At 33.2% G+C, this 26,785-nt stretch overlaps 2 protein-coding genes across 3 annotated transcripts in view; both read left to right on the forward strand.

Annotated features, from left to right (window-relative positions):
* Positions 1 to 6,257, forward strand: part of LOC143245041 (uncharacterized) — a 78,316-nt gene extending 72,059 nt beyond the window's left edge. For both annotated transcript variants that reach the window (XM_076490827.1, XM_076490828.1), the window contains 3 exons: positions 1,382 to 1,533; positions 2,305 to 2,452; positions 3,204 to 6,257. In XM_076490827.1, the coding sequence (XP_076346942.1) occupies positions 1,382 to 1,533; positions 2,305 to 2,452; positions 3,204 to 4,591 (1,688 nt within the window). In that variant the 3' untranslated portion in view covers positions 4,592 to 6,257. The remainder of the gene's footprint in view (positions 1 to 1,381; positions 1,534 to 2,304; positions 2,453 to 3,203) is intronic.
* Positions 6,258 to 9,827: 3,570 nt separating this feature from the next.
* On the forward strand, positions 9,828 to 24,665 carry LOC143245042 (uncharacterized). The gene is made up of 6 exons (XM_076490829.1): positions 9,828 to 10,033; positions 15,102 to 15,204; positions 18,393 to 18,478; positions 21,943 to 22,044; positions 22,856 to 22,909; positions 24,164 to 24,665. Exons 1-6 carry the CDS (start codon positions 9,959 to 9,961, stop codon positions 24,239 to 24,241), a joined length of 498 nt encoding a protein of 165 aa, XP_076346944.1. The 5' UTR covers positions 9,828 to 9,958; the 3' UTR covers positions 24,242 to 24,665.
* The last annotated feature ends 2,120 nt before the right edge of the window (positions 24,666 to 26,785 follow it).

Here is a 26,785-nt window from a genome sequence, read left to right on the forward strand (position 1 = left end):
TTGAATTCCTGTAAACAGGTGACCTTTTGCTGGCCCCCAGGGTCAGTCAACTGGTCCTGTTGGACTGGGGTAAATAGACTACCAATATTGGGTATTCTCAACAGTTGTTGTGGACAATGGACCTGATGCTAACATTTGGGTATAGTACTCATAAAACCTTGGCATTGCTGCATTGTCCTCTTGTAAGACACCATGGTGGGTGGGATCAGTGAGCATGGAATCATTCTAAACTTATTGTGGATATTTAGATCCTTGAAAAAAGATAAAATAATAATTAATAAAACAGATAAATTGAAAGTGACCATGTTTGGAAGACTGCCCTCCAGTCCTCACCTCCAACTGTTTCTGTACCTTGTTTTCTTATCATTGATTTCTTGACTGAGAAACCTTTATAACATATGTATCCCATTTATACTTGTTCTTACCTTGACATTTAAATTGTCATGTCCAACTGCCACTCTCAAGGCAGGTTATCTGAACTGTAAGGTACGACCATATAACTCAACTCTCTCAGATATTCCCAGTGTCATCAGTTGGGCCATTCAAAGGCTTCTTCTTGTGAATATATGCTACTGCACTACATTCTACTGTAACAGTGGAAGTGCAGACCAATCTTTCCATTCCTCTGATAGATTCTTTCTCACAACACAAATTTCAAAAAATGTCTAGACTAAAAACATAAGACAACAATACTATTAAAATTCATTAAATCAAATCATATTTTGTGATATCATAGAGCAAACTTTGCAAGAATTTGTTTTACATAAAATATTTGAAATTTTGACATATTTTGTCTGAATCATACTTTTAGAAGTTTTCAGTGTGATATGTGTCCATTTATTAATAAAGGATGTTAAACAGTTTCTGTGTCAGGAAATCCACTTTTACAATGAAAGACCTTATAAAATGTTTTTGTTTCAGTGCAAAGGTGCACAATGAGCCATCTTTGTTCTATCCATCTCAGAAACTGAATCCTAAAGTTTAGCATTATAAGATCTTAAGCTAAAACCAAAGAATCCTGATAAGATGACTTAACATTCTTGCATATAATGATTTAAATAGATCGTCTATAATTTATGTCTAGATTAGCATAAATCTTATAGTACAAGAAAATGTATTATTTTAGAAGGTTCTTCATTGCAATTGAAATGAAAAATAAAAAATAAATATATAGAAGCAAAAAATGTAATGTTTAAGAGTTCCCTCAGAGTACAAAGATGAAAGACTAAAATTAACTTTCAAGCTCACCTTGTAAAGAACTGGGATTAGTTTCCAGTAACAAGGAGCTTCTTTTACAAAACGTGTTCTTACTTGTAGTCCTTTAATGATATGTTATTGAATTCAAATCCTAATTTATTTTCAACATCTTTGTAAAATCTAGGAGAAACCTCTCTCCATCTTGCTGCTAGATATGCTCGGGCTGATGCTGCTAAACGACTTCTTGATGCGGGTGCTGATGCCAATTCACAAGACAATACAGGTCGAACTCCTTTGCATGCTGCCATCTCAGCTGATGCTCAGGGAGTCTTTCAGGTAATGATGATATAACACTTAAAATACTTGGATTTACATTTTAGTAATGTAAAATGTAGCATTATTTTAACAATACATTAACATATATGTACATTAAATGTAAACACAGCAAAAAATATTATGTTATCAATTTCCATACTCTTTAAAACTGATCAAATATGGTTTCTAGTAACTAAACTTAAGGCATTTCAACACTTTAGTTTATAGCTATCTGCTCTCAGTGAAGCCTCTACTCAATTTCAGTGCTTGTTTCAGGATCTATAGGCTTATTTGTACTACTTATACCAAAATTAGCTTACATGGTATATAATGCTGGAACTTTCCAAGCTTTATGTTGATATCTAACATTACAAACATCAAAATATCACTGGAAAAATCTGTAAACACTTATTATATTACATGTTTACCATTGAAAATATTATGCATTAGTTTATTTAATCTAACTTTCAAAATATAACTAAGTAAAATAAGATCCTAAAAAGTGGAACAGATTGTTTCAATTAAAACATTGTGTTATATATATATATATATATATATATATAATATGGTAGGAGCTAAGGTTATTTTTGTTTTTAATATCACATGATTAGTAATTGTTTTGTTTTTTTTACTTTAATAATTTCTGTTGCTATGATACCATGAGAACATTTTTGTAGCTACGTGTTTGAATAGCTTTATTTCTAAGAATTTGATTTTTCTGTTTATCTTTAAAATTTGCATTTCATGAAACATCAGCTTTCACTGGTATTAATTAGTTTATTTTGCTTTCAGATTTTGTTAAGGAATAGAGCTACAAACTTAAATGCTAGAATGCATGATGGAACAACACCATTGATCCTGGCTTCAAGACTTGCTATTGAGGGAATAGTTGAAGACCTGATAAATGCAGAAGCTGATATTAATGCATCTGATGATCTTGGTGAGATATGTTGCTAATACTAATCAACAGTAGAGTAGATTGTTAGAAGGAACCCCCCTTTCACAAAAAAAAGAAATAAATAACAAGACATTTAATTATTTTTTTAATTAAATGTCTTGTTATTTATTTCTAGTTTGTTTTTTTAATTATAGAAAATATGGCTTTCTATATATACAACTTCTCAACTCGGAGCAGTGATACTAGAAACCAGCAATTTTAATATAGTTCTAAACAATGAATATTCTGCCATGATTGGGTTTTAATTACTTTCAGCCAGTTAAATTTTATCATTAGTTTTGAATTTTATTAATCAAGATTTTAATTATTCATGTTCAGCTTACTTGAGAGACTAAATGTCACAAGGTCAATTAAGTGTAAAAGTATATTAATTTTTTTCTGACTTTACGAAAGAGTAAGCATATGAGAGTGGTCGCATGATACCTCTCAAAAACAGATAACCAACCTACTAAAAAACTCTTCAGGTATAATCACTTCTCTGGAGTCTAGGTGTTTACTTTAAAATCCAGTTTATCAATTTTGAGTTTGTTTTTATTTTAACTCTAAGAGACAGTTTGAATTAAATATTTATTTACTTACCAAATATCTAATTTGAGTTTTATTTGTTTTTTAGAGAAAGTTTAAAAAAATTTGTATCATGATAAAAAAAAATCCATTTTTTTATATAGTTAGGTACTGCATGTACTTAAGTCCGTCAACTCTAATTTAGTTTTTTTCTCATTTGATTTTTTAGGAAAAACACCATTACACTGGGCAGCAGCAGTTAATAATGTAGATGCTGTTCAAGCTTTGTTGTCTTGTGGAGCAAATAAGGATGTCCGAGATGGAAAGGGGGAGACCCCTCTCTTCCTAGCTGCCAGAGAGGGTAGTTATCAAAGTGTTAGAATGCTACTAGAACACCTTGGAAATCGAGACATTACTGACGAAATGGATCGTTTGCCAAGAGATGTAGCTTTGGAGCGTATGCATCATGATATTGTGAGAATGTTGGATGAATATATTCCCCAGATGTCTCAAATGCCTAATAGCATGGGTGCCAATCATCCATCAATGTCTCCTCTACTTATAGTCAATGGTTCCAAAAGATCTACCAAGCCCAAAAGAAGGCCAAAAATTAACAATATGGTTCCAATGTCTATACAGAAAGAGCAAAACCTCTCTTTTCAGAATAGTAAGGAAGGAATTGGAAGAAAAGCTTCAATAAAAAAACATAAAGATCAAATCCTAGCTACTGTGCATGGGTTGGAAGGCCAGAATAACTTACCCTTATTTAACTCCTTTGATTTGCATCCCACAAATGGTGAACATTCTACTTTTGATAAAAGTTTTTACAATGGACATGAATTAGCCTCAACTCACCCAATTTTCACATCATTAGGTAGTATAACGTGCACAATGCCCATAAAACAATCTCCTCATTATAATGAATGTATTTATCCAGAGGCTTATGGAAATATAAGAAGTAAGGATGGACTTCTGGCATATGTAAATAAGGGGATGTTCCCTCATATGCAGACAGTATGTAATATTACACCTCATCACTGTCAACAGAGTTCAGTACCAGATAACCTAACATTGATCCAGGTGCCAACCTCCTGTCAACTTTCTTCATCTTCTCCAGAAAAGCAAAGACCCTCACTTCCAACCTCTCCCACCCATATGGCTGCAATGAGATCTTCTTTCCAGCAAGACAATGCACATATTGAACCTCAACAAAGTGCCAGACATGCCTGTGATTACTCTGTCATGCTAGACTCAAATTCTCAAAAGATAAATCCACATGGATCAGCAACTGGTCAGCAACAAGTGCCTTTTAACCATCCATTTCATTTTCCAACCCCTCCTTCCCAACATAGCTGTAGTGGATCAGAGGCTACTCACCGTCAATATTTGCACACCCCAGAGACATACTTAACTCCTTCTCCTGAATCTCCTGGGCATTGGTCAAGCTCTTCCCACCATTCTGCTCAAAGTGATTGGTCAGAAAGTGTTTCTAGCCCAATGAATTCAAAAAATTTGCAAACACTTTCCTCTGCAAAATCACAACAACAACAAGCAACACCTCATCCTCAACAACAAATTCAAAGTACACATCCACCACCAGGAGCAGTATTTATTTAATAATTATATTGTGTTTTTGTTTGAAAATGTGATGTGATGAGGAAGATAAAAAAAAATGACTCAAGAAAGAGAGAACTTGTAAAAACAAATCTTCCCTCACATCATACTCACTGAAAAGAATTTACTCACTACAGATAATATATATTTATTAAAGAAGTTCACATGTGTGTGTGTGTGTGTCATGTTTATTCATTTTCAGTGATAAGAACATTATAATTTACATAGAAACCTCTTCAGGCTTGATTCCCTGCTGGGACAGCAGTAAGTCTACAGATTTACAATACTGAAATTAGGGTTTTAAATACCCTCAGTAAACAGCAGATAGTTTGATGTGGCTTTGCTATAAGACGTAGACTATTCAGTCTTATTTCATTGTAAAATATATTAGTAGAGGGTATGTATAATGTTTTTTTATTATGCTACCTGAAACAAGGAAATTATTAACTTTTGTACATGTAATTTGGTAATTTTGTTTCTTATTCAGTGCAATTAAATTTTTATTAAGATTTTGGTTTATCTTTAATCTAGTTTCTTTTTTAAGTGGAAGCAGAAATGCCATCTGTTTTTCATTCAACAGGAAATTGCAGTCCACTCAAGTTATTAAACCAGCAACCTTTTTTTGTGTGTGTGTGTGTGTGTGCAGTTTATGAAATTTGTTCAACATATCGGTTTGTTGTTTCTTTTTGCGATGAGTGTCTTCCTTTGTAAGTTTTAGATAACACTGCATTTTTCATCTCTTGATTATTCTGAAGATCTCATGAATCTTCTTAAAGTTTGTTTTATTTTTAAGCCAGTTTCTTTTTACAACAGAAATGTATATATGTAACTAGGAAAAAATAACATCTGAATTTACCAGAAAGTATCCACTTCACTTGTATTCGTTTCTGGTTTGTTTGTTTTTTGTCAGCTCCATTATACGAATATAGTAATTGTCAGTATTTTAAATTTTAATGTTTGTTTACTTTAAGTTTTCTTTAGAACCTCACCAAAACAAAGAATACAAACTTATGTTGTTTTTTCATTTTTTTCCTTAAGTTATCAGAACTTTTTTCAACCTTAAGTGTAATAATGTAAAATAGTAAAGCATTAAAACAAGCCTATAGAATGTAAAAATATAAGGATGTGGAAAGGTTGTTTTATGACAAAAAATACATATATGTACATTCGTAAAAGAAAGAGAAGAAACTTATTAAACTCTGATATATGGATAAAAGAGCTATATATTGTATTGTAAGATACTTATTATTCTGTTATTAAAAAAATGAAATCCAGCCATGTTTAACTGATGTTAGTGTCTGGTATTTTATTTGGACTTTATATAAACTACAGTTATCAGTTTTAAATTTATAAAAGATTACTGATCACTATTGTATGAACTATGATCTGCTTTTATTAAATTATTTATAAGAATGTACTGTAAATGTTTTTTTCAAAACACTTGTATTTTTTGTAATATAAATCCAATCATAGTGTATGTTAGTTGTTTTTCAGGACTGGCTAGTAAGTTGAGATGCATGATATATCATATATGACCTATATTAGTCATTCTTCTTTTGCGTGTATATATGATATATAAGTGTTTGATGTTTTTAACCAATATTTTTGTATGTGTACAAAACAAATTCTATAGATTTTTACAGTATTAAATGTATACATTTCATACACGTATTTATAGTTGTATTTTTTAACTTTTATAAGTGCAAATAATTAATTGGTTTAATTAATTAAAACAAACTACACAGCAAGTACTTACACCCTAACTGAGAGTAGTCACAAATATATTTCTATAAATGTGTAAACTCAAAATGCTTTAACCAACTGATATAACTGTGTACAGCGCAATATTATAAGAATATAAATACCAAAAAAAAATCCTAGAAAGTTTGTCATTACTAATTTTTGTCTTGTCTTCATTTAGAATGAAACGTACAAACTTTGAAAGGAAATTGTATTTGGAGGCAAACGACATTTTTATGTTAAGTATAACAACATTATTTCAGAAATCTTTCGCTCGTTTCCTTGTTGGTGTTTGGATAGTTTTTATACCATGGAGGGTCAGGTTCTCTACCTCCTTCCTTAACTTTTGTGAGCACTACTTTTAAGTGTAGACACTACACGAGAGTCAGAGTAACCCACGTTTACTCCGGCCCTGTTCAAGACAATGTCCATGCATTGTCGAAAGGCACATCTGCACAAATAGAAATTGCTGCTTTACATTTATAACGTACACGGAAAATTAATTGTCCAGTAATAAATGCCTTTATTACTATAAATTTTGTAATCTTTTCCTAACACAGTGGAATCTTCAGAAATGTTTGAATTCAGTACATTTTTGAAAACTTTCCAACACTTTAAACTATTGGTCAACATTGAAGTTTCTAACAAATGTTCTAATGTTCAACTAAGAACAACGCCTTTAAGAAATATTTAGTTTTTAACAAAAATAACTTCAGCAAACTGATAAGGTGACATAAAACCAAAAACTAATTAAGATACCGAGTTAATACATCAGAATGCATGTGTGTATATGTTTACGCTTGTATTTATTTTTCGTATTTAAAAAAGCAATAAAGTTATAATTAAAAGTAATAATGTCAACATACGTCATTAATTTTAAGTTATCACTGATGTTTAGTGTGTATAATTTAAAAAAACCTTAAAAACTGACATCATAAGATATTTAATACATATATTATTTACACCTTGAATTTACATTGTAAAAAATTCAGCTGATAAAATTTACAGTCTCAAACCTCATTATATGTGTTTTGACCTGAACTAAAAATAATGAAGAACGCAAGACTTACAGTCATGTGAAAAAGTTAGGAATCCTAGGAAAGCCTGTGTATTTTTGTAACATTTTTGGATATATAGATATTTAATCTCAATTTCAACAATACTGAGAGATTATAGGAATATAACTAAACAATTAAAACTGAAGAAAAGACTTTTCAAGATCTTCTGTAAATGTAATTCTACAAAAATGCATATTCTAACTGAGGAAAAAGTTAGGACGCCCCCCACATTTATTTCCACTTAAAATGGCTCAACTCACACAAGTTGTATCACACTAGGTGCACATGATTAGAAAGAAGATCGTTACTCAGCATTTTGAATGAAGCTTGCCCTATTTAAACCTCAGACATTTAGTTTGGTGTGCTCCTGACTTGAAGTGAGAGTAAGCACCATGGTGAGAGCAAAAGAGCTGTCTGAGGCCTTCAGAAAGAAAATTGTAGCAGCTTATGAGTCTGGTAAGGGATTTAAAAAGATCCCAAAAAGATTTTGAAATCAGCCATTCCACTGTTCGGAAAATAGTCAACAAGTGGAGGGCTTTCAAAACAACTGCCAACATGCCCAGGTCTGGTCGTCCAAGCAAGTTCACTCCGAGAGCAGACCGCAAGATGCTAAAAGAGGTCTCCAAACACCCTAACATGTCATCACGGGACCTACAGCAGGCTCTGGCTACTGTTGATGTGAAAGTGCATGCCTCTACAATCAGAAAGAGACTGCACAAGTTTAACTTGCATGGGAGGTGTGCAAGGATGAAACCTTTGCTCTCTAAGAGAAACATCAAGGCCAGACTGAAGTTTGCCAGAGTGAATGTAGACAAAGACCAGGACTTCTGGAATAATGTTATTTGGACAAATTAGTCCAAATTTGAATTATTTAGACACCAGAACAGAGGGCATGTTTGGTATAAACCAAATACAGCATTCTAGGAAGAGAACCTCATACCAACTGTGAAGCATGGAGGTGGAAGTATCATGGTTTGGGGCTGCTTTGCTGCAGCAGGACCTGGACAGCTCACAATCAGAGAATCCACCATGCATCCTGTGTATCAGAAGGTGCTTGAGGAACATGTGAGACCATCTGTAATAAAATTAAAGCTGAAGCGGAACTGGACCCTGCAACACGACAATAACCCAAAACATACCAGTAAATCAACCAAGGACTGGCTGAAAACTAATAAATGGAGAGTCCTGGATTGGCCGAGTCAAAGTCTAGATCTTAATCCCATTGAGATACTGTTGGGTGACTTGAAACGGGCTGTACATGCAAGAAACCCCTCAAACATCTCACAGCTGAAAGAATTCTGCATTGAGGAGTGGGGCAAACTTTCTTCAGACCGATGTCAGAGACTGGTAGATGGCTACAAGAAGCGTCTCACTGCAGTTATTTCAGCCAAAGGGGGTAACACTAGCTATTAGGGGGTAGGGTGTCCTACTTTTTTCCTCAGTTAGAATATGCGTTTTTGTAGAATTACATTTACAGAAGATCTTAAAGTTTTTTCTTCAGTTTTAATTGTTTAGTTGTATTCCTATAATCTCTCAGTATTGTTAAAATTAAGATTAAATATCTATTTTTCAAAAAGTTACAAAAATACACAGGCTTTCATAGGGTGTCCTAACTTTTTCACATGACTGTAGCTTAGTGTTATAAGGCATAAATTGAAATTTGTCAAATAAATAAAAACCTCGGTGTGTTAGTAGAGTCTTAAATGTAGGTGTTTTTCAGAGCATTAGGTTTGGTTTGGTTTTGGACTTTGCGCAAAGCTACACGAGGGCTGTCTACGCTAGCCGTCCCTTATTTTACAGTGTAAGACTAGAGGGAAGGCAGCCAGTCATCATCAACCACCGCCAATTCTTGAGCTACTCTTTTACCAATGAATAGTTGAATTTACTGCCGTCATATTATAACATTCTCACGGCTGAGAGGGCGGGAATGTTTGGTGCTACGGGGATTTGAACCCGCCACCTTCGGATTACGAGTCAAGTGCCTTAACCACATGGCCATGCCGAATCTAGAGCATTAGGGAGCTATTATCTTGAATGGTTAAAATCGGGTTTGTCATTCAATCTCTTAGTGTGTATGATTTACGGTAGGGTGCTGCTAACTGGGAGCTTTTATTTCTAGTTATTAGTTTAAAACCAAAGAACAATTTCAATTTGGCATAGATGCAAATACGTCAAACACTAAATAAAATAATAGACAATTACAAAAGTGAAGGAGTGAGTAAAAATGGTAAGGTTAACAGTTTTAATGGTTTAAAGAGTTCTGTTTTCAAAATAACATGATATCAGAAACTGGCAGAAATTCGTTCGCGATTTTAATAGGGAAATAAATACGTACAGTACATCGATTGTATTGAATAGCAATAATTACGTCTACCTGTGGTGTTCAAATGTTCGTGTCTGACACCGATAAGAGTTTCTTTTCGATTATTTGTGCCTCAGAAACAATGATTACAATCGAACGAATGATACAAGTGTATAATAATATGCAGTATCGTATAGTTAGCTTGTTATGAAACAGTCAAGACTATAAGCCTGGACTTCGCTAGTGCTCGGCATCGTAAACCTAATCGCAATGCCTCTTCTACGGAGTTTTTGTTGTAATCAAACCACTAGAGACGGGACGATTATCTGCGGTGTTTACACAGTGGTAAGTCTTCGGTAAATATAAGCTAGATTTTAGTGCGAGGTAGAATGTTTTTGGTTGTACTGATGTAGTTACAACTTTTTATAATCAAAATATTTTGTGCAATATAAAATGTACGTGAAAGTTCTCAATGCAATTTGTTCGAAAACGGACATAAAATCCGGGAATTATGTTGAAAAATGTATAATATTTTTCGTTTACATTCTAATTACTCAGTGTTAGTGAAATTCTATGTCCAACTCGCTTTAGGTAGAAACCAATTTCAATGTTATTTGTCGAGATTTTCAATACTCTGGTTTCTGCGCATGCACTAAAATTAATGAACATGATACTAAATGTTAATACCAAGAGGATTAATACACCCCATTTTACAGAGGCTTAGTTTGTTATATTAAAACGAGTTTAGAGTCTCACTACGGCCATTACAGTCATCATCACCACATTTGGCAATCCCCTCTCTGCCGACCTCCCATCTTGACAATAGTAACAAGACGTAGTTCCCATTCAAAAGCTCCGTCTTAATTAAGGCTGTCATATCCAAATCACACCTCTCCCGCCTTCATTGTTTTCATAAGCCATCTATTGTGCGGTTTTCGAGCTTCTGTTTCAACAGTGCGATTGCAAAGAAATCCATAGACGCTGTATTATGCAACTCGACTAGTATGTCTTCATATAGAATAACAGGAATACCTGTTTTATTCTCCAAATACTTAAGGTATGCGACGGCTGAGCAGATATGGCACAAACCCAACTTGTGTACATGTTACTTGATTATTTTCTCAGACGGAAATCTTTCTTCTTTATTTTATGTAATATTGCCTACGGCACACGGAGCTTTTGTTATTGCCCTACGTGCTCATGGATTTTCACTGTTATAGAACTTGTAGCAGGTATCTATTTTGGATGACACTGGATCCTCAAGATGATCCATATTCTTCCGTTTTTAGTACTATTAAGTACGAGGGATATCTTCGAATATCTTTATTTTCTAAATATATGAGTATTTTGCGTCCAAAAAGCGACGAGTTTACGAACGCCGATGTCATAACGTAGTTTGGACATATGTCGCTTTACATCAACGTTACCTCTACAATGGTTTGAAATAAATTTCTAATTTGCATAGAACGAGGTAATCTTCTACATAGTCCTTATCTTTTACTTCCGACACTGTTTGAATATCAATATGTATATCTAGTGTTATGTTTATTAACAATGATAAAAGATTTCCGATAATGTAAATAAATCGAAGTTGATTAAGAAATCAGTCATATCAAAAACAGAACAAAATGTATTGAACATTCGACACTTGACGCGGTGTGTGTAAACCGAGATAAAATTCGAAGACATTGATTAAACACACACAAACACTTTTTTTTTGTTACTGTTAAGAGACTGTTTGTTTTAGTGCAAAGTCACACATTTGGCTATCTGTTCACCGCATAGAATCAAACTCCAGATTTTAGAGTTGTTAGGCCCACAAACTTATCACTGACCCACCTGACGACAGCAGCAGGATTTTTTAAGTATACCAAATGTTCGCGGAATGATCGATTCTGAAACTATTGCCACTGTACTCGACTCCTAATCCGAGGGTCGCTGGTTAGAATCCCCATCAGACCAAACATTCTCGTCCTTTCAGCCGTGGGGACATTATAATATGACGGTCAATGCCACAATTCGTTGGTAAAAGAGTAGCCCAAGAGTTGGCGGTGGGTGATGATCGCTAGCTGCCTTCCCTCTAGTCTTACACTGCTAAAGTATGGATGGTTAGCGCAGATAGCCCTCGTGTAGCTTTGCGCGAAATTCATAACAAAACAAACCCTTGCCGCCAATACTGTACTAAACTAAGAACAATAACCCTGGTATTGTGAACGTAAACCTAAATAAGTACACAAGGGTTTATGAATAATATTTAAGAAACGTATGTGATATCGACTGTATTAAAAACAAAACACACTGGACTATAAATGCACACTTTACATTTGTTATATGTTAAAAATGATACAGATAGACAAGCTTCCATCTATTATACGTAAACGTATATCACGACCAAGGTTTTGTACGTACAAACCAAGGTTAACGGATCTGTTGGTGTACATTTAGACCAAGATTAACGCATTTATCTGTATTGTGTACAAACCGAAATTAATGCGTTTATCTGTACATAACAAACCGAGATTAATGCGTTTATCTGTACATACAAACCAAGATTGACGGATCTGTTAATGTACTTACAAATCGATATTAACACGTATATCTGCGTAAATGTAAAACCAGATAAACACATCTGCTTGTGTGTGTATAAATCAAGATTAATGCTCCCGTCAATAGCGCGTAAACTTAGCGAATTCTTCACCGAAGGTGGAGTTCAGGATAGACGCATCTTTTTATGTACGTATAAATCAGTACGTTTTCAAAAGGCCTTGTAAGGAGATCTTGTGTCAAACTTCTCAAGCGTAAAACAGTAGTAGAGGTAATATCAAAATAATCGTTCACATGTTATGTACCTGGTGTTAATATATGTACAAAATATAACAAAAAGCGATACACAGTAATTAACGGTAATAAGGTACAAAGTAAAATTAGTTGCCGACGGCCAGTTTCTTCTTTGGTCAATATGGTCAATGGTTCAGAAATATGGATGGCTAACCTGTGTTTCTCGAATAACAAACCTCACGCGCCATCACTTCAGAACTGGAATGAAGAAACACGTGATTTGGCCAATGCTTTGTTTCTTGTTTTTTTTTTTTAATTTTGCGCAAAGCTACACGAGGGCTATGTGCGCTAGCCGTCCCTAATTTAGCAGTGTAAGGTTAGAGGGAAGGGAGCTAGTCATCACCACCCACCGCCAACTCTTGGGCTACTCTTTTTACCAACGAATAGTGGGTTTGATCGTAACTTTATAACGCCCCCACGGCTGTAAGGATGAGCATGTTTTTTTGGTGCGACGGGGATTCGAACCCGCGAACCTTGGATTACGAGTCGAACGCCTTAACCCACCTGGCCCTGCCGGGCCATTTATCTTTGTAATGGTATGTTTTCAAATTAATATAAAAATATATTTTTAAATTTCTCTTCTAAAATTGTATATTTGCCGTCTGTCTTTGTCTTACAATGTTTTTCCAGCTTACAAAATTTTTATAATGTCGCATAATAAAAATAATACGATAATATTTAAAGTGAGGCTAGTAAACTTTAGAGGGATTTGAAATTATTAGGGATATCGTATTGTATAAAACTATTCATAATTAATTCTGATCAGTAATTTTAATACGAAATTTGTCGCAAGATTTTTCCCCTTCCTGCCTGTTAAAGAGCCTATACCATGAACTATATCTTATGTTTCTTTTTGAACTTATTACTGGTTTTGATAATTAAAAAACTCTTGTAAGTTATATTTTTAATATATCAGTATAAAGGAAGATAATCATAATGATGATTCAATATGTTTATAAAGTTTATGAAAGTTAAGGCCTTGTAGAAATTAAATATTTCATGTAGTATATAGAAACAAAGGTACGATTTGATTGTGTGAACCATTGAGTTAATTAGCATTCTTGTGATTCAGCTCAGTGTCAGTGAAGAGATTTATCGCCTTTGTTATGTTTCTCGATTGATTAGCGAGACAAACCTATAAATTTATTTGTATCTTTATCGTGCATTAGTATCACAGTTTCTACTAAATGTCGTTCTTGAACTTAGGTCTATAACTTGTGTTATAGTGAGAGTAGTTTATAGCAAACATCACCGAAGAAAGAAAGAAATTCCTTTACAGTTGTTGAATTTTTTTTAATCAAATAACAGAGACTTTGTTAGGTACGTAATAGATTCAGGGCTCGGGCCCGTAGACGCATTTCAGTATGGTGTCAATCATAATTCTCTATTCTGATATTTTAAATACACAAACTGTGAGTTCATGGTACAGGCCCCTTGTGCCAGTGCCCAGCGACATCCCTGCAAATAATCCATGAGAACTCGTCAATCTACAAAATACGTTTCTACAATATTATGTCTGAAACGATTTTCTCAGTTTTTTGTTTGTTTAGAATTAAGCACAAAGCTACACAATGGGCTATCTGTGCTCTGCCCACCACGGATATCGATACCCGGTTTATAGCAGTATGAGTTGGCAGACATGTCGCTGTGCCACTGAGGGGGGGGGGACTTTCAAGTTTAGTAATCAGAATACTCTAGTTATTTAAACCAGTCTTTAAATGGTTCGTGGGCAACTCTACAGTTAAAATTATGAGATTATTTCAATAAGTTACTTCAGTATGACTCCCTGGTAGGACAGCATAAATTTACGCTAAAATCTCGGGGTCGATTCTCTGTTGTGGACACAGAAGATAGCCCAATATGTTTTTTTGTTTTGCTTTTTTTCTAAAACAAACGCGCAAACGTTCAGTCTATTTAAACTATGTGTTTGCACGTTTGTTTTTTATTTTAACAAGCTGCCTAACGCTGCCTAATTTTCATACCTGAATTAATTTAACAGTGTCTTGGGTTTTGTAAGTTGTTATAATACTTAAAATATCACGTTAATTTAAATAGGATATTTCATTGTTTGAAGGTAGATTTATTAACTACAAAAAACTTCTTTTAGTACTTGAAGGTAGTTTCAATAACTGTAACAATGTTTTGTTTTAACAATATTCATTAAGAATATGAGAATTATCAAATCTTTTAATGTTCGAGGATGGATTTATTAATTTCAATAACGTATTTCAACAGGTTAGCTTGGTTTGAGTTTAATACTTGATAAATTCCACAGGTTTCTTTAATTTTTGTGGAAATTGTACTACTTATTTTTCAGTTTATATTATCAACTCATAAAGATTAGGAAGTGTTTTTGATACTTAGAACATAGAGTTTATTTTAGTCTCTTTTTACAAAAGTTAGAAGTAGATTTTGATACTTTAGTATACAGAGTTTAGCAACTTCTCAAAGTATTTCTACGTAATTTTATTCTTGTCTCGTTCAACAAGTTCCATTATTATTGCAGTTGATTTCAGTATTAAACGTTGTAACTATTATATTGTCAAGTAGATGAAAAACTGTGCTTATTTAACAGGTTCTTTCGGTGTTGCTGGCCATGTTAAGTGTGGAAATGACGTTGAACTTAGAGAATATTGAGAACATACTATCGTCCTGGGGTATTAATCTGGATGTTAATCGTAAGTAGGCATACTGCAATTTTGGGTTAGCTTGTTTTTCTACAAGAAACACTTGGTTTTGTTTCTAAGAAATGCTTGCAAATTTCTTTAAAATTACAAAAATGTTCAGAAACCCTCAGTAAAACAGTTTATGGTCGTAATTCATATTTTTAATCCAGTAAAACAGTAGAGTCTTTACATTTCAGATATATTAGTCACACTTAATGTATTAAAATAGGCTTAGCATAGCCAACCTCACATCTTGTACGAGGGTTAGAATTTGACGAAAGAAAACATTCAACGCAGAAGTAACAGTTGCATATGAAGATTTTTATAAGTTTGATCATTATTTCCTAGAAAAATATATATAACTTTTCTGCTTAATCAGAAGTTTTAAAACCGTTATTCGATTCGATGTTTGTTTTTCATTTATCCAGTAAAGCTTCGGTGTGTCAATATAAATATTCTAGTTCTATGAAAATCTTGTTTGTTTTCATGAATATTGTACTTACGTATCCTTCTTGAGTATACTAACATGCCGCTTAAAGATAACTTATATTAATTTTTTTTTCCTACAGAGTTTAATTACTGTGATACTGTATAGTTGGTTACACTATTTTACAAACGGTAGTATATATTAATATAACATTGAATGACAAAGATAAGTTTGGAGCTCTATGGACACGTACTTATTTTCTAAATTATGCACCAAAAACGTGCAAAACTAATACAAAAGGGAAATAAAAAACAATGTATAAATGTTTATTAAAAATATTTTAAAATAAATATAAATGTTTAATAATTTGATAAAAAAGAAGTATCTATACGTATATTTAAAAACAAAATTAATTGCTTCATCGGATTTTTGTTTCCCCTCTGTCTTTTTTTTTTTTAGTATAACTCTTTGAATTTATTTATTGTATTCCCAACGTTTATTAAACGTCCACAATTATACTGTTTTAAAAGTATGGTATAGGCTTGAGAAAAAATCGTTATCTTCTTACCCAATCAATGAGTTCTAATTTCCAACAGTAAATAATATAAACGTATTTATTTATTTAGCGTTTATAAGATAAGACTGTGCGCTTAATCCAATATAATCTGCTCGATGGATATTAATAACTATATGTTTAGTTTTATTGTATTGCCATATTAGCTACTATACAGTGAAGGTTTAAATTTTGGCCCTAGGAAAATACGACGCAGTGTGTTCTGTATGAACAGTAGCCCATGTTAACAACAATGTAAAATAAAAACGCTAAGTATCAGGTCGTCCTATAAGTGATGCCCGAAACTTTAATACAGAAAGTCATTAAACTATCTGAACTCTGCTTTTCATATCATTAATCAAATAAACTCTTATGAAGATGAATGTGTCTGAGGAACACATTAGGCAAATAATGCTTTATGAGTTTATAAAAGGCAATAGTGCAGCAGAAACTACATGGAACATTCAAGGTATTTATGGTGTAGAGTCTCTCAATGAAAGAAAATGTCGAAGGTGATTTCAGAAGTTCAAATCAGGTGACTACAGCTTAAGTGATGTGCCAAGTTCAGGTCGTTCTGTTGAGTTTAATGATGACTTGCTGTTGGATGCACTAAATGAATATTGTGCTCTAACAGTTAAAGAACTAGCACAGAAGCTTAATTCAACCCATTCAACAGTTCACCGTCATCTGCAACTGCTTGGAAAGGTGTCACGACTTGGAAAATTGGTCCCCCATGATTTGACAGAAGTCAACCTTAGAGCAAGAGTGGATATTTGCACTTCTCTGCACTCTCATGAACGTAACTCATCTGTTTTGGACAGGTTAGTAACTGTAAACGAAAAATAGATATTTTATAAAAATGTTAAGCACCGCAGATAATTGTTCAGTGCAGGTACTCTGGCTAAAACACAGCGCAAAATGGACATCCACCCTAGTAAAGTCTTATTAAGAGTTTGGTGGGATATTGTTGGTGTGATCCACTTTGAGTTACTGCCACTCAATGTAACAATTACATCAGACTTCTGTTGTCATCAGTTAGAGTATTGAATATTGCGCTGAAAGAAAATAGGCCTGCTTTGATCAATCGTAAAGGAGTTGTGTTACACCAAGATAATGCACGATCCCATACAGCAAGGATCACATATGCAAAAATTGATGAGTTAGACTGGGAAAAACTTTCACATCCTCCTTATTCTCCAGACCTTGCCCCATCTGATTATCATATATTCCGAAGTTTGCATAAATATATTGTTAAAAAATATCTTGGAATATCTGAAGATGTCAAAACTACCTTCTCTACATTCTTTTCCTTCAAACCCCAAGAATTTTATAGAAGTGTCGTTCAGAAGCTTGTGAATCGTTGGCAGGAGGTACTTAATAATAATGGAACATACATTATTGATTAAATAACATTAAAAGCATTTGAAATCATTTCTCTTTTTCTGAACCTAAAATCGGCAATCACTTAAGGGATGACCTGATATTTTGTGTAAAAATGTTGAGAAATATTTCTACTTATCAAATAGAAAGTCGCAAGTCATGTGAATCAGGAAAACTCTTTGCCTAAAACATGTTCTATTTAAATTGCTTAATTTGAACCACTTATGTTTGAGTATTATGCAAATGAGCAGATACACTGTGTCATTATGAAATGCCTGCATAAAGTTTTTGGGCTCATCAGGTTTTCACAGTTCATATGACATAACTCTAAAATGAATCTGGTGAACCATACATTTTATAAAGTTTTTTTGGGCTCATCATGTTTTTACAGTTCATATGACGTAACTCTCAAATGAATCTGGTAAACCATACATTTTATAAAGTTTTTGAATCATTTCCTTGAAAAGCAAGAAAGCTAAGCTACAACTTACCATGAATACAATGTTTATTACCAGCAACATAAACCGATTACGCGGAAATATCATACATTCTTTGATAGATTGTTTAGACAGAGTATTCATGATGAAACTTTGTAAAATGGACAAAAGGCAGAAGACTTTCGAAATGTCGTCCTCTACACTTTTGTCTCCACAATAGGCAGTTGCCGTCCATTCTACAAAGTTTCATCAATTTCATGCATTATTTTTTATCCAATCAATGTTTAAAGTCGTTGGTTGCATTAAAAAAATGAAATTGAATTTATAGTGTTACTTTTGTATTGAAAAGTAAAAAAAAAAATGTTTTCACTGAAAAATATAATATATAATATTTTCATTTCAGAAAACCGAAATCTTAGTCTATTTTTACTAGTTAAAAGTCTGGGTTTCACAGTCTCTAGTCCATTCTTGGTATATGGAGGGATAAATGTGAGTTACAAGTTTGTTGATATCAGAAGCATTAGAGACAATTAATATTTTGTTTTTGTTAGATCTGGTTTAAACATTGAATTGAAACATAGCATTAAAATTAATCTAGGAAAATTTACTCTGTATTAGATCCTTTATGTCGTGCATGACCACACACAAAAAAAGGATTTTTATAAAGCTAAGTAGCGTGTTAAGGCGTGAGACTCGTAATCTGAGAGTCGCGGGTTCGCATCCCGGTTGCGCCAAACATGCTCGCCCTTTCAGCCGTGGGGGCGTTATAATGTCACGGTCAATCCCACTATTCGTTGGTAAAAGAGTAGCCCAAGAGTTGGCGGTGGGTGGTGATGACTAGCTGCCTTCCCTCTAGTCTTACACTGCTAAATTAGGGACGGCTAGCACAGATAGCCCTCGAGTAGCTTTGTGCGAAATTCTAAAACTAACAAACAAACAAAATAAAGCTAAGTCCCACATGCACCATAAAAGAATCGAAGGGAAATTTCAAAATGTTACTATCTGAATGCAACTGTAAAATAAGACCATATAATTTGGTTTTAGATAAAATTCACCCAAGTTATTCTATAAAACATACAGCTTTTTAATAATGTTTTAGGGCTACGGGTTCGTCCCATGGTAGAGCTCTAAATTCTGGAGCTGCCGATGCAAATTTGACCTGAGTAATAAATAACATGAATTATCTCCCGAACTTTAAGCTGTGAGTGTGTTATAAGAGTGACAGTCAGTCCGTTACTGTGGTAGGGTACTGCTGAATGTTTTGATTTCCTGTGGTCAGTGTTCAAAGTAAAAGGCAAGGGCATTTCGGCTTATTGGGCTTACTATAAATAGAAGTAAATATTATTGTTATTAAATATTTCGGTTTTGTATTTATGAAACAGTAAACAACAGCAAACTACAGTTCTGTGTATTAAACAAAAGCGATAGCACCTTAGTGTTTTTGACAGGTGAAACTGTCTTCATCAAGAATACATCTATCGGTTTGTTTGCTAAGTGAAATGATAAGCAATGCTCTATCTATGTCTCTGCCCACTGGGTTATCAGAAGCTAAATTTTGATGTTATAGACTCTCACACTTACCTTAAATAATAATAATCGTGTTTTGTTTCATGAAAATAATTATTTATAAACGTTTATTATCTAGTTGTTTTTTTTAAATTATGTGTAATATACAATGTTTGAGGAATTTATTTGTTTACTACACCTTTACTTTCACAGGAAGTGTGATTATTTCTATTGGTATGTTTTATTTTGATAGCTTGATCCCAATTTTAATGAAGAAAAACATAAATAAATTAGTGGGAAATGTATCGTAAGCATCATTCAAAGCAGAAGTTAAAGTGTTGAATTTATGAGGTCGGAAAAAGTTAAAATATTATATTAAGTTAGGAGAAAGAGAGGATGGCAATAGTTTTTTTTCACTTGTTGGTCATTTATAAAAATATAAACATTGTTTTTTTAAGTTGATAACTTAGGCTTTTGTCTTTTGAACAAATTAAACCATATTCATTAAAAAGAGAAAAAAGTTTAGGCAGCAAATTTATATTTTGGCATTGTTTTCATGCACATCTCCTGTCTCTCCTTTATGGCTAGAACAGAGGGTTCACTTCCAATGGACATTTGTGACGTTGGTCTTACGAGATGACGTTCACGCACAGTAGAAGGCTGCAGAAAGTTTGTCAAGATTTATGGTCTAAGACTAACCTTTTCATCTTTCTCAGAAGATTGTGACAATGGTATTTGAAGTTTCAGGTAATAGTGCATGAACATGGCCATCAGATTGAGCACTACAGATTATGAAAGATGTAGTTTCAATGGTAGCACAGGATCTAGAACATCTTTCTCATAAAGTACAATTTAACAGTCAGTACATCTGCAGTAAAAAGAATTCCTCTTCTTCCCCTTCCTGAAGAAGAGAAAGCAAAAATTTTGGCTTTAAGTCCGGCTCAGTTTTTTACTTCTTCAAGAATATTTCAACACTACAAGATTGTGAGATACCTTTAAAAGATCACTATTTCAATGTTACAGTATCGTGTAATAGCGTTCAAAGACTACTATTTAAACATTACAGTATTGTGTGATACCTTGAAAACTCCATCATTTTAACATTACAAGATGGTGTATTACCTTTAAAAGACCACTATTTCTACATTACAATATTGTGTGATGATACCTTAACAAGACCACTACTTCAACATTACAATATTGTGTGATACCTTAACAAGACCACTATTTCAACATTACAATATTGTGTGATACCTTAACAAGACCACTATTTCAACATTACAATATTGTGTGATACCTTAACAAGACCACTATTTCAACATTACAATATTGTGTGATATCTTAACAAGACTGCTATTTTAACATTATAAGGACTACACCTACAAGCACTTTAATTCGGCACTTCCACACGTAATCTTAATCATACAAAGATAGGCAGCCAATAGGATCCTAGTCTTACAAGCTGATTGACAAAGCTCTAAAGTTTTGCAAAAATTACTTGTTTACCAGCTAATCTCACCCACACCTGTATAAAAGGCTGTCTGTACATAGTCATCACTAATTTTTAACTGATAAGCTATAGAATAAAACCGCGTCAACAATACTACCGTAAACTTTTGGACTGCTTTTGTCTGACCGACACTGTCCGAAAGAGCGTAGTGCAGTTTTGCAACAATGGTTAGCGAACCAAAAACTTTATGATTCACACTGCGGAAACACTAATTATTAGACCACGCCTGACTCAAAAAAACAATATTTAATAGGCTGGAACATCTAAGTAGTAAGCAAAGTGAATTCGAATATCAACCAATCTGTTTTCATCTGTTCGAAACTTTCTAGTACTACGTAACGATCTGTCACATTTTAACAAAATTCTGTAAAACTCAAAATGTTGTCTACTACCCAAGAAAAGAGACAATTTGTATGAAGAAAACGTTGTCAACCTCCTAAACTGCTTTTCTAAAAGCTATATTTTTATAAATAAATATAAAACATGAGCCCTCTGAAAAAGCAAGATACTGTTTGTAGAATGATTTGTTGAAGTAAAACTTTCATCTGAGTAAAAGTGAAATATAAAACACGAAATAAAAAACGCTTGTTTTGAATTTCGCGCAAAGCTACTCGAGGGCTATCTGCGCTAGTCGTCCCTAATTTATCAGTGTACGACAAGAGGGAAGGCAACTAGTCATCACCACCCACTGCCAACTCTTGGGCTACTCTTTTACCAACGAATAGTGGGTTTGACCGTCACATTATAACGCCCCCACGGCTGAAAGGGCGATCATGTTTGGTGCGACAAGAATTCGAACCCGTGACCCTCAGATTACGAGTCGAAAAAAAAACACGCAAATTATAGTCCCATGAGTGTATTCAAACATTAGTTTTTACGTCTTAAGAACATTTTGTTAAAAATAAACATTTCAACATTTTAAAATTTCCTATTATAGAACAGTAGGACTTTTTTCCTTCCGTGGATGTTTTGGATGGGTTTTAACACTTTGGCAAACCTTGTCGTTTTAGCTTTTATCATTCTATCAACAAGCAACAAGGTAAGTTTTCATGTAAATAGTGAAACAAATGTAGTGATTACGTCAGCATATGTCCATTACCCTAAATAGTAGTCTTATAAAGATGTAACATACACTTAAAAAAAGCTTATTTAAGGTGGTAATCGTCATACTAATTCTGAGAGTGGATTTTTTTGTTTGTTTCAGAAGTCGTACTCCCTTTCACCACAGCACAACGACCTCTGTGGCAATTATACTATTATGTTTAATTACAGTAAATCGTTGTTTTTTCTTATTATGTTGTCAATTAAAACACTCCATATTAACATTTTTATATACAGGAAAAGCAGCAACCTGAAAACAATACAAGTCAATCAGAAAGAGACAACAGATAATTTTCAGAACAAAACACGCCTCCAGAGAAGGGCGATTCAGGTCACGTGACAAAAAATGCCGGAGACATGGAATTTTACAAAAATGATACCATTAAAAAACATTGATCTCATGGCATTGGTAACAGAAATAAATGTCATACAATTTATTACAAGTGCCGTACTGTTTGGAGAAATATTTTTGTTCGGCCGCTACAAATATATAAGTCTTTAAAAAATACAAAATGTGACTGAATTGTAGTGGGTTATTTAGAAAGTTTTTTTTTTAACTAAAAGGTATGATTATAAATGAGGAAAAGTAATAACAATTGTAAAATAAAATGCAACTAACGGGGTTAACTTAAAGTTATGAATATAACTGCTTGAGAAAGTGTCAGTAGTTATACACTCAGCATTGAATCATTGATAACAATTGGATAAATATATTTAATAACCTCTTTATTGATTTATTCTATTTCTAGATGGAATTAATACAAGTCATTATTGTCCTTGTGGTGGCGTTTTCTGCCTGCAATGTAAGTTTATTTTACTGTTTGCACAAATAAAATTTTCGTTATTTTGATTTTTATAGTTCTTTAAAGGATTTTCTGAAATCTTTTACCAGTTGAATTTTTGTTGAATAGTAGACTAATCCTATAAAGTTACTTATAACATGTCAAACTGTGGGCGTTAATAGTCTTGTTGTTTGTTTTTAATAATTAAAGGAAATCTTAAATATATTCAAAGTTGAACAATAGTAAAGAAATACAAAATAAAACTACAGTGATTAATTTTTCGATGTTCATGAACTTAGTTATCTGCTTGGCCTACAAACCTCTATATACAAGTATACGCGCATAAGTATGTTTTTCCGGTTATGAGCATGCTATCACCCGTAGAATAGTTCATATTTTCTGTTTGTAGTCTCAGATCATGACTATTAATTTAATACATAAATCCTGTACTTTTTAATCAGTAGTTTTAGTTACAAAGCTATTTTTATTATTGTAGTGAAACACGTTTCTCGTGCATTTATTTATTTACAACAGTATTAAGAATATGAAGAGAAATACTTGCTTATTATCGATTAAAACAGAGTATTGTTTGCTTTATAACGTATGTTAGCAGCGCCTCTAGTGAGATTTAATAGAAATAACTTTATGATAATTTTTTCAGATGTATTAATAACGACAAACATTTCGAAACAATAACAAATCAACGCAATTATTAAGTTTAGAAAATTTTAATTAATTTAAATAATTAATGACAGTGTTAAATGATGGATATTAGTTTAGAACATTTCCAATCAAACAACAACGTCAAGTATGCGGAAAGGGTAAAATAAAATATAAAAAAATCATAAAAGCAAAAATAAAATAAACAAATGCCCCAAAAAAGTTGTCTTGCCCGATTTTTAGAGCGTTAATATTAGTCCTAATTGTTCCATTGTTTGGTCAGAAACCATTATATAGTTTATATTATTTAAGAAACCATGGGTAACATACTAGTTTATGTATCTTTCACATTAAATGTTGTCATATAGAACAATAAAAAATCTTATATTTTATTCGTTCTTTTTTTCTAGTAAAACATACATTATGAGTACATAATAAGGGGTATTGAAGATCCGTAATAAAATAAATCGTTATAATAGATTTAAAGTAATAAACTAATTTTTGAATAATATAATTTTTTCTAGCGTGAATAAAATTTAGTACATTTTCTTAGCAATAATATTATCTTATGGCCCAGTTCACTTGCTTAGGAATGGTATATATTTTTCTATATAGATATATTGCTTCCTGTGCGTGCTATCTCAATATCAAATACTCAGGACAGATGTTACACAGCTTCGATCTGCCATTTAAATATTCGGTTTCTGGAACTCTTACAGTCGTGGCTTTGTCATGTGTTGAAACCTTATCGAACGTTGTATTCCTTCTTTATATAAATATATATATATATAATATATTATTTTTCTTGTACTGCGAAACAACCACGTTTGATGACTTATCATGTCATTGATTTTCCAATGGGTTATTTTTATCTAATCAACCAGTTACTGAGTTTTGAGAATGGATGTATATATATTTATACACACCGACAAACACCAGACAAGTCGCTTCAAATATGAGTAAAATTTTGTTTTTGTAGCCGTTGACGAAATATTTAGTCAAGAACACGAGGTCAGTTATCTTTCTTCTTGTATTGTTGTATTTTGTTTTTAAGTTTGTTCTGGCTTATAAAACCATCATGGGATGATAAGATTTTGTAATCTTCATTTTTGTTCTATTAAACTACTTATTATACTGTTGAAACGAGTTATGATAAATTATTATACGATAACACATCATATGATGATGTGGAATCAGAGTGTGAGTTCATGTTACCAGGAATAAAAGTTCGTCATACAAGCATTATCACTTCGTCTTACAAGCACGGATATCTTTTATTTTGTGCAGAAAGTAACAACTGGTTTTTGTTCTTTATTAGTTCATAATAGTGATTTAAGTAACATTTAGGCTCCATTTTCTTTAACTCACAAACCATGATGAAAATTATGAGATAAATTATCCAACGACAAATTGTAATCTTGTAAAGAATCGAACTTAGTATAACACAAGCAAAACTGTATTCGTAGATTTTAAACCAAACACTAGTATACCACCTTTACATACACTTACCGAAGATGTGTCACAGGTGTATCTTTCATTTTCAAACAAGTATAAACAATAATTTCATTTTATTAATTTACAGTCGCTTATTCTATTTTAAATGTTTTAACATTCGGTTCACAACCGAATTTTTTACTTTCATTGTGATGTTGGATATCTTTAAAATGTTCACAGATATTTAATGGAACACGTCAATATTCTTAACCCTGAATTCCACCTACTCACAATTTTGTTTGAGATTAATGATAATCCGAAGTATGATTCGTCTTAAAACTTTTGTATTGAAAGCATTATTTACTTTTTTAAAGATAACGTTAAAGAGAAACAGTTCGTCCTATTCTCATTCTCAACAGTGTAGCGAATTTTCGTGTATGAATAATTTTAAAATGTAGGACTATTCAACTGTTTGACGTTGTGGGCGATTGTATTTTTTGTTGTTGTTCTTCAGTTAAATCACTTTGTATACCATTGCTCTTAAAGGAAAACACCAATGAAGAAAGATAATTTCCCTAAACTTTCTCCCAGAGTGTACCATTTTATGTTTCAAATAATTAATGAAATATTGGGACCATGAAATATTGAAACGCGTATTTTAATATTTTTATTGTATATCTGAAGATAAACCTGGCACTAGAGGAATCCATTATATATGCGTTGCATGGCCAGGTGATTAAGACGCTCGACTAGTAATCTGAGGGTCGCGGATTCGAATCTCCGTCGCACCAAACATTCTCGCCTTTTCAGCCGTGGAGGTGTTATAATTTAACGGTCAATCTCACTATTCGTTTGTAAAAGAGTAGCCCAAGAGTTGGCGGTGGGTGGTGATGACTAGCTGCCTTCCCTCTAGTCTTGCACTGCTAAATTAGGAACGAGTAGCGCAGATAGACCTCGTGTAGCTTTGCGCGAAATTCGAAAAATCAAAACATTATATATAAACGTGTCAGCGAGGAATTAAAATGGATATTGGTATTTTGTAAAATTACCAATATCTTTGAAAATTAGTAAATGGTTGATCTCGAAAATTTCTATCCCTCTTCAAGACCGTTCTCGTGACGCAGCGTTAAGTTTATGGGCATATAACGATAAAATTCGAGATTTGATATCTGTGTGCCTCCTGGTGGTGCAACCCCTATGTCTGTGGAATTATAACGCTAGAAACCGGATTTCGATACCAGTGGTTGACAGAGCACAGATAGCTCACTGTGTAACTCTGTGCTTAACTATAAACAAACAAGTAACATTTTTGGTTAGCAGAGGACATGTAGCCCCTTTGTGTAGCTTTGGTGCGTGTGTTTTTCGTATAGCAAACCCACAAAGGGCTATCTGCTCAGCCCACCGAGGGGAATCGAACCCCTGATTTTAGCGTTGTAAATCCTGAGACATACCGCTGTACTAGCGGGGGGCATGTATAGCTTTGGACTTAACAACAAACAAACAACAGAAAAGCCTTTGCAAGATAGGATAAGGTGCTTTTATTTCTAATTGTATACGTAAGGTAATAGTAGTAAAATGCATTGATAGATTTTAGTAAAATTTGTGAGTTATACAATAGTCTTTTTACATACTTTGACAACACAATAACTCTATCGTCCGTTTAGTACAAATAGTAGAAAATTTAAATATTATATACGTTGCAGTCAAGTTTTTCTGTGCTTTTACGATTTTTCACATTTTTTTCTAGAAGGCGGGTTTGTTTGGTCATTTTAGAGAAATTTTCATCAGGTTATAAGCTGTGTC

Source organism: Tachypleus tridentatus, chromosome 2 (genome assembly GCF_004210375.1).
Source record: "Tachypleus tridentatus isolate NWPU-2018 chromosome 2, ASM421037v1, whole genome shotgun sequence".
NCBI classification, from domain to species: domain Eukaryota; kingdom Metazoa; phylum Arthropoda; class Merostomata; order Xiphosura; family Limulidae; genus Tachypleus; species Tachypleus tridentatus.

Excerpts from the sequence above, each read along its gene's own strand:
- LOC143245042 (XM_076490829.1), top strand. The coding sequence starts at position 9,959 with ATGCCTCTTCTACGGAGTTTTTGTTGTAATCAAACCACTAGAGACGGG. Across the intron at positions 15,205-18,392 it reads TATTAATCTGGATGTTAATC|AAAACCGAAATCTTAGTCTA; the intron begins GTAAGTAGGCAT and ends TTTTCATTTCAG. Across the intron at positions 18,479-21,942 it reads TGGTATATGGAGGGATAAAT|AACAGTAGGACTTTTTTCCT; the intron begins GTGAGTTACAAG and ends TTCCTATTATAG.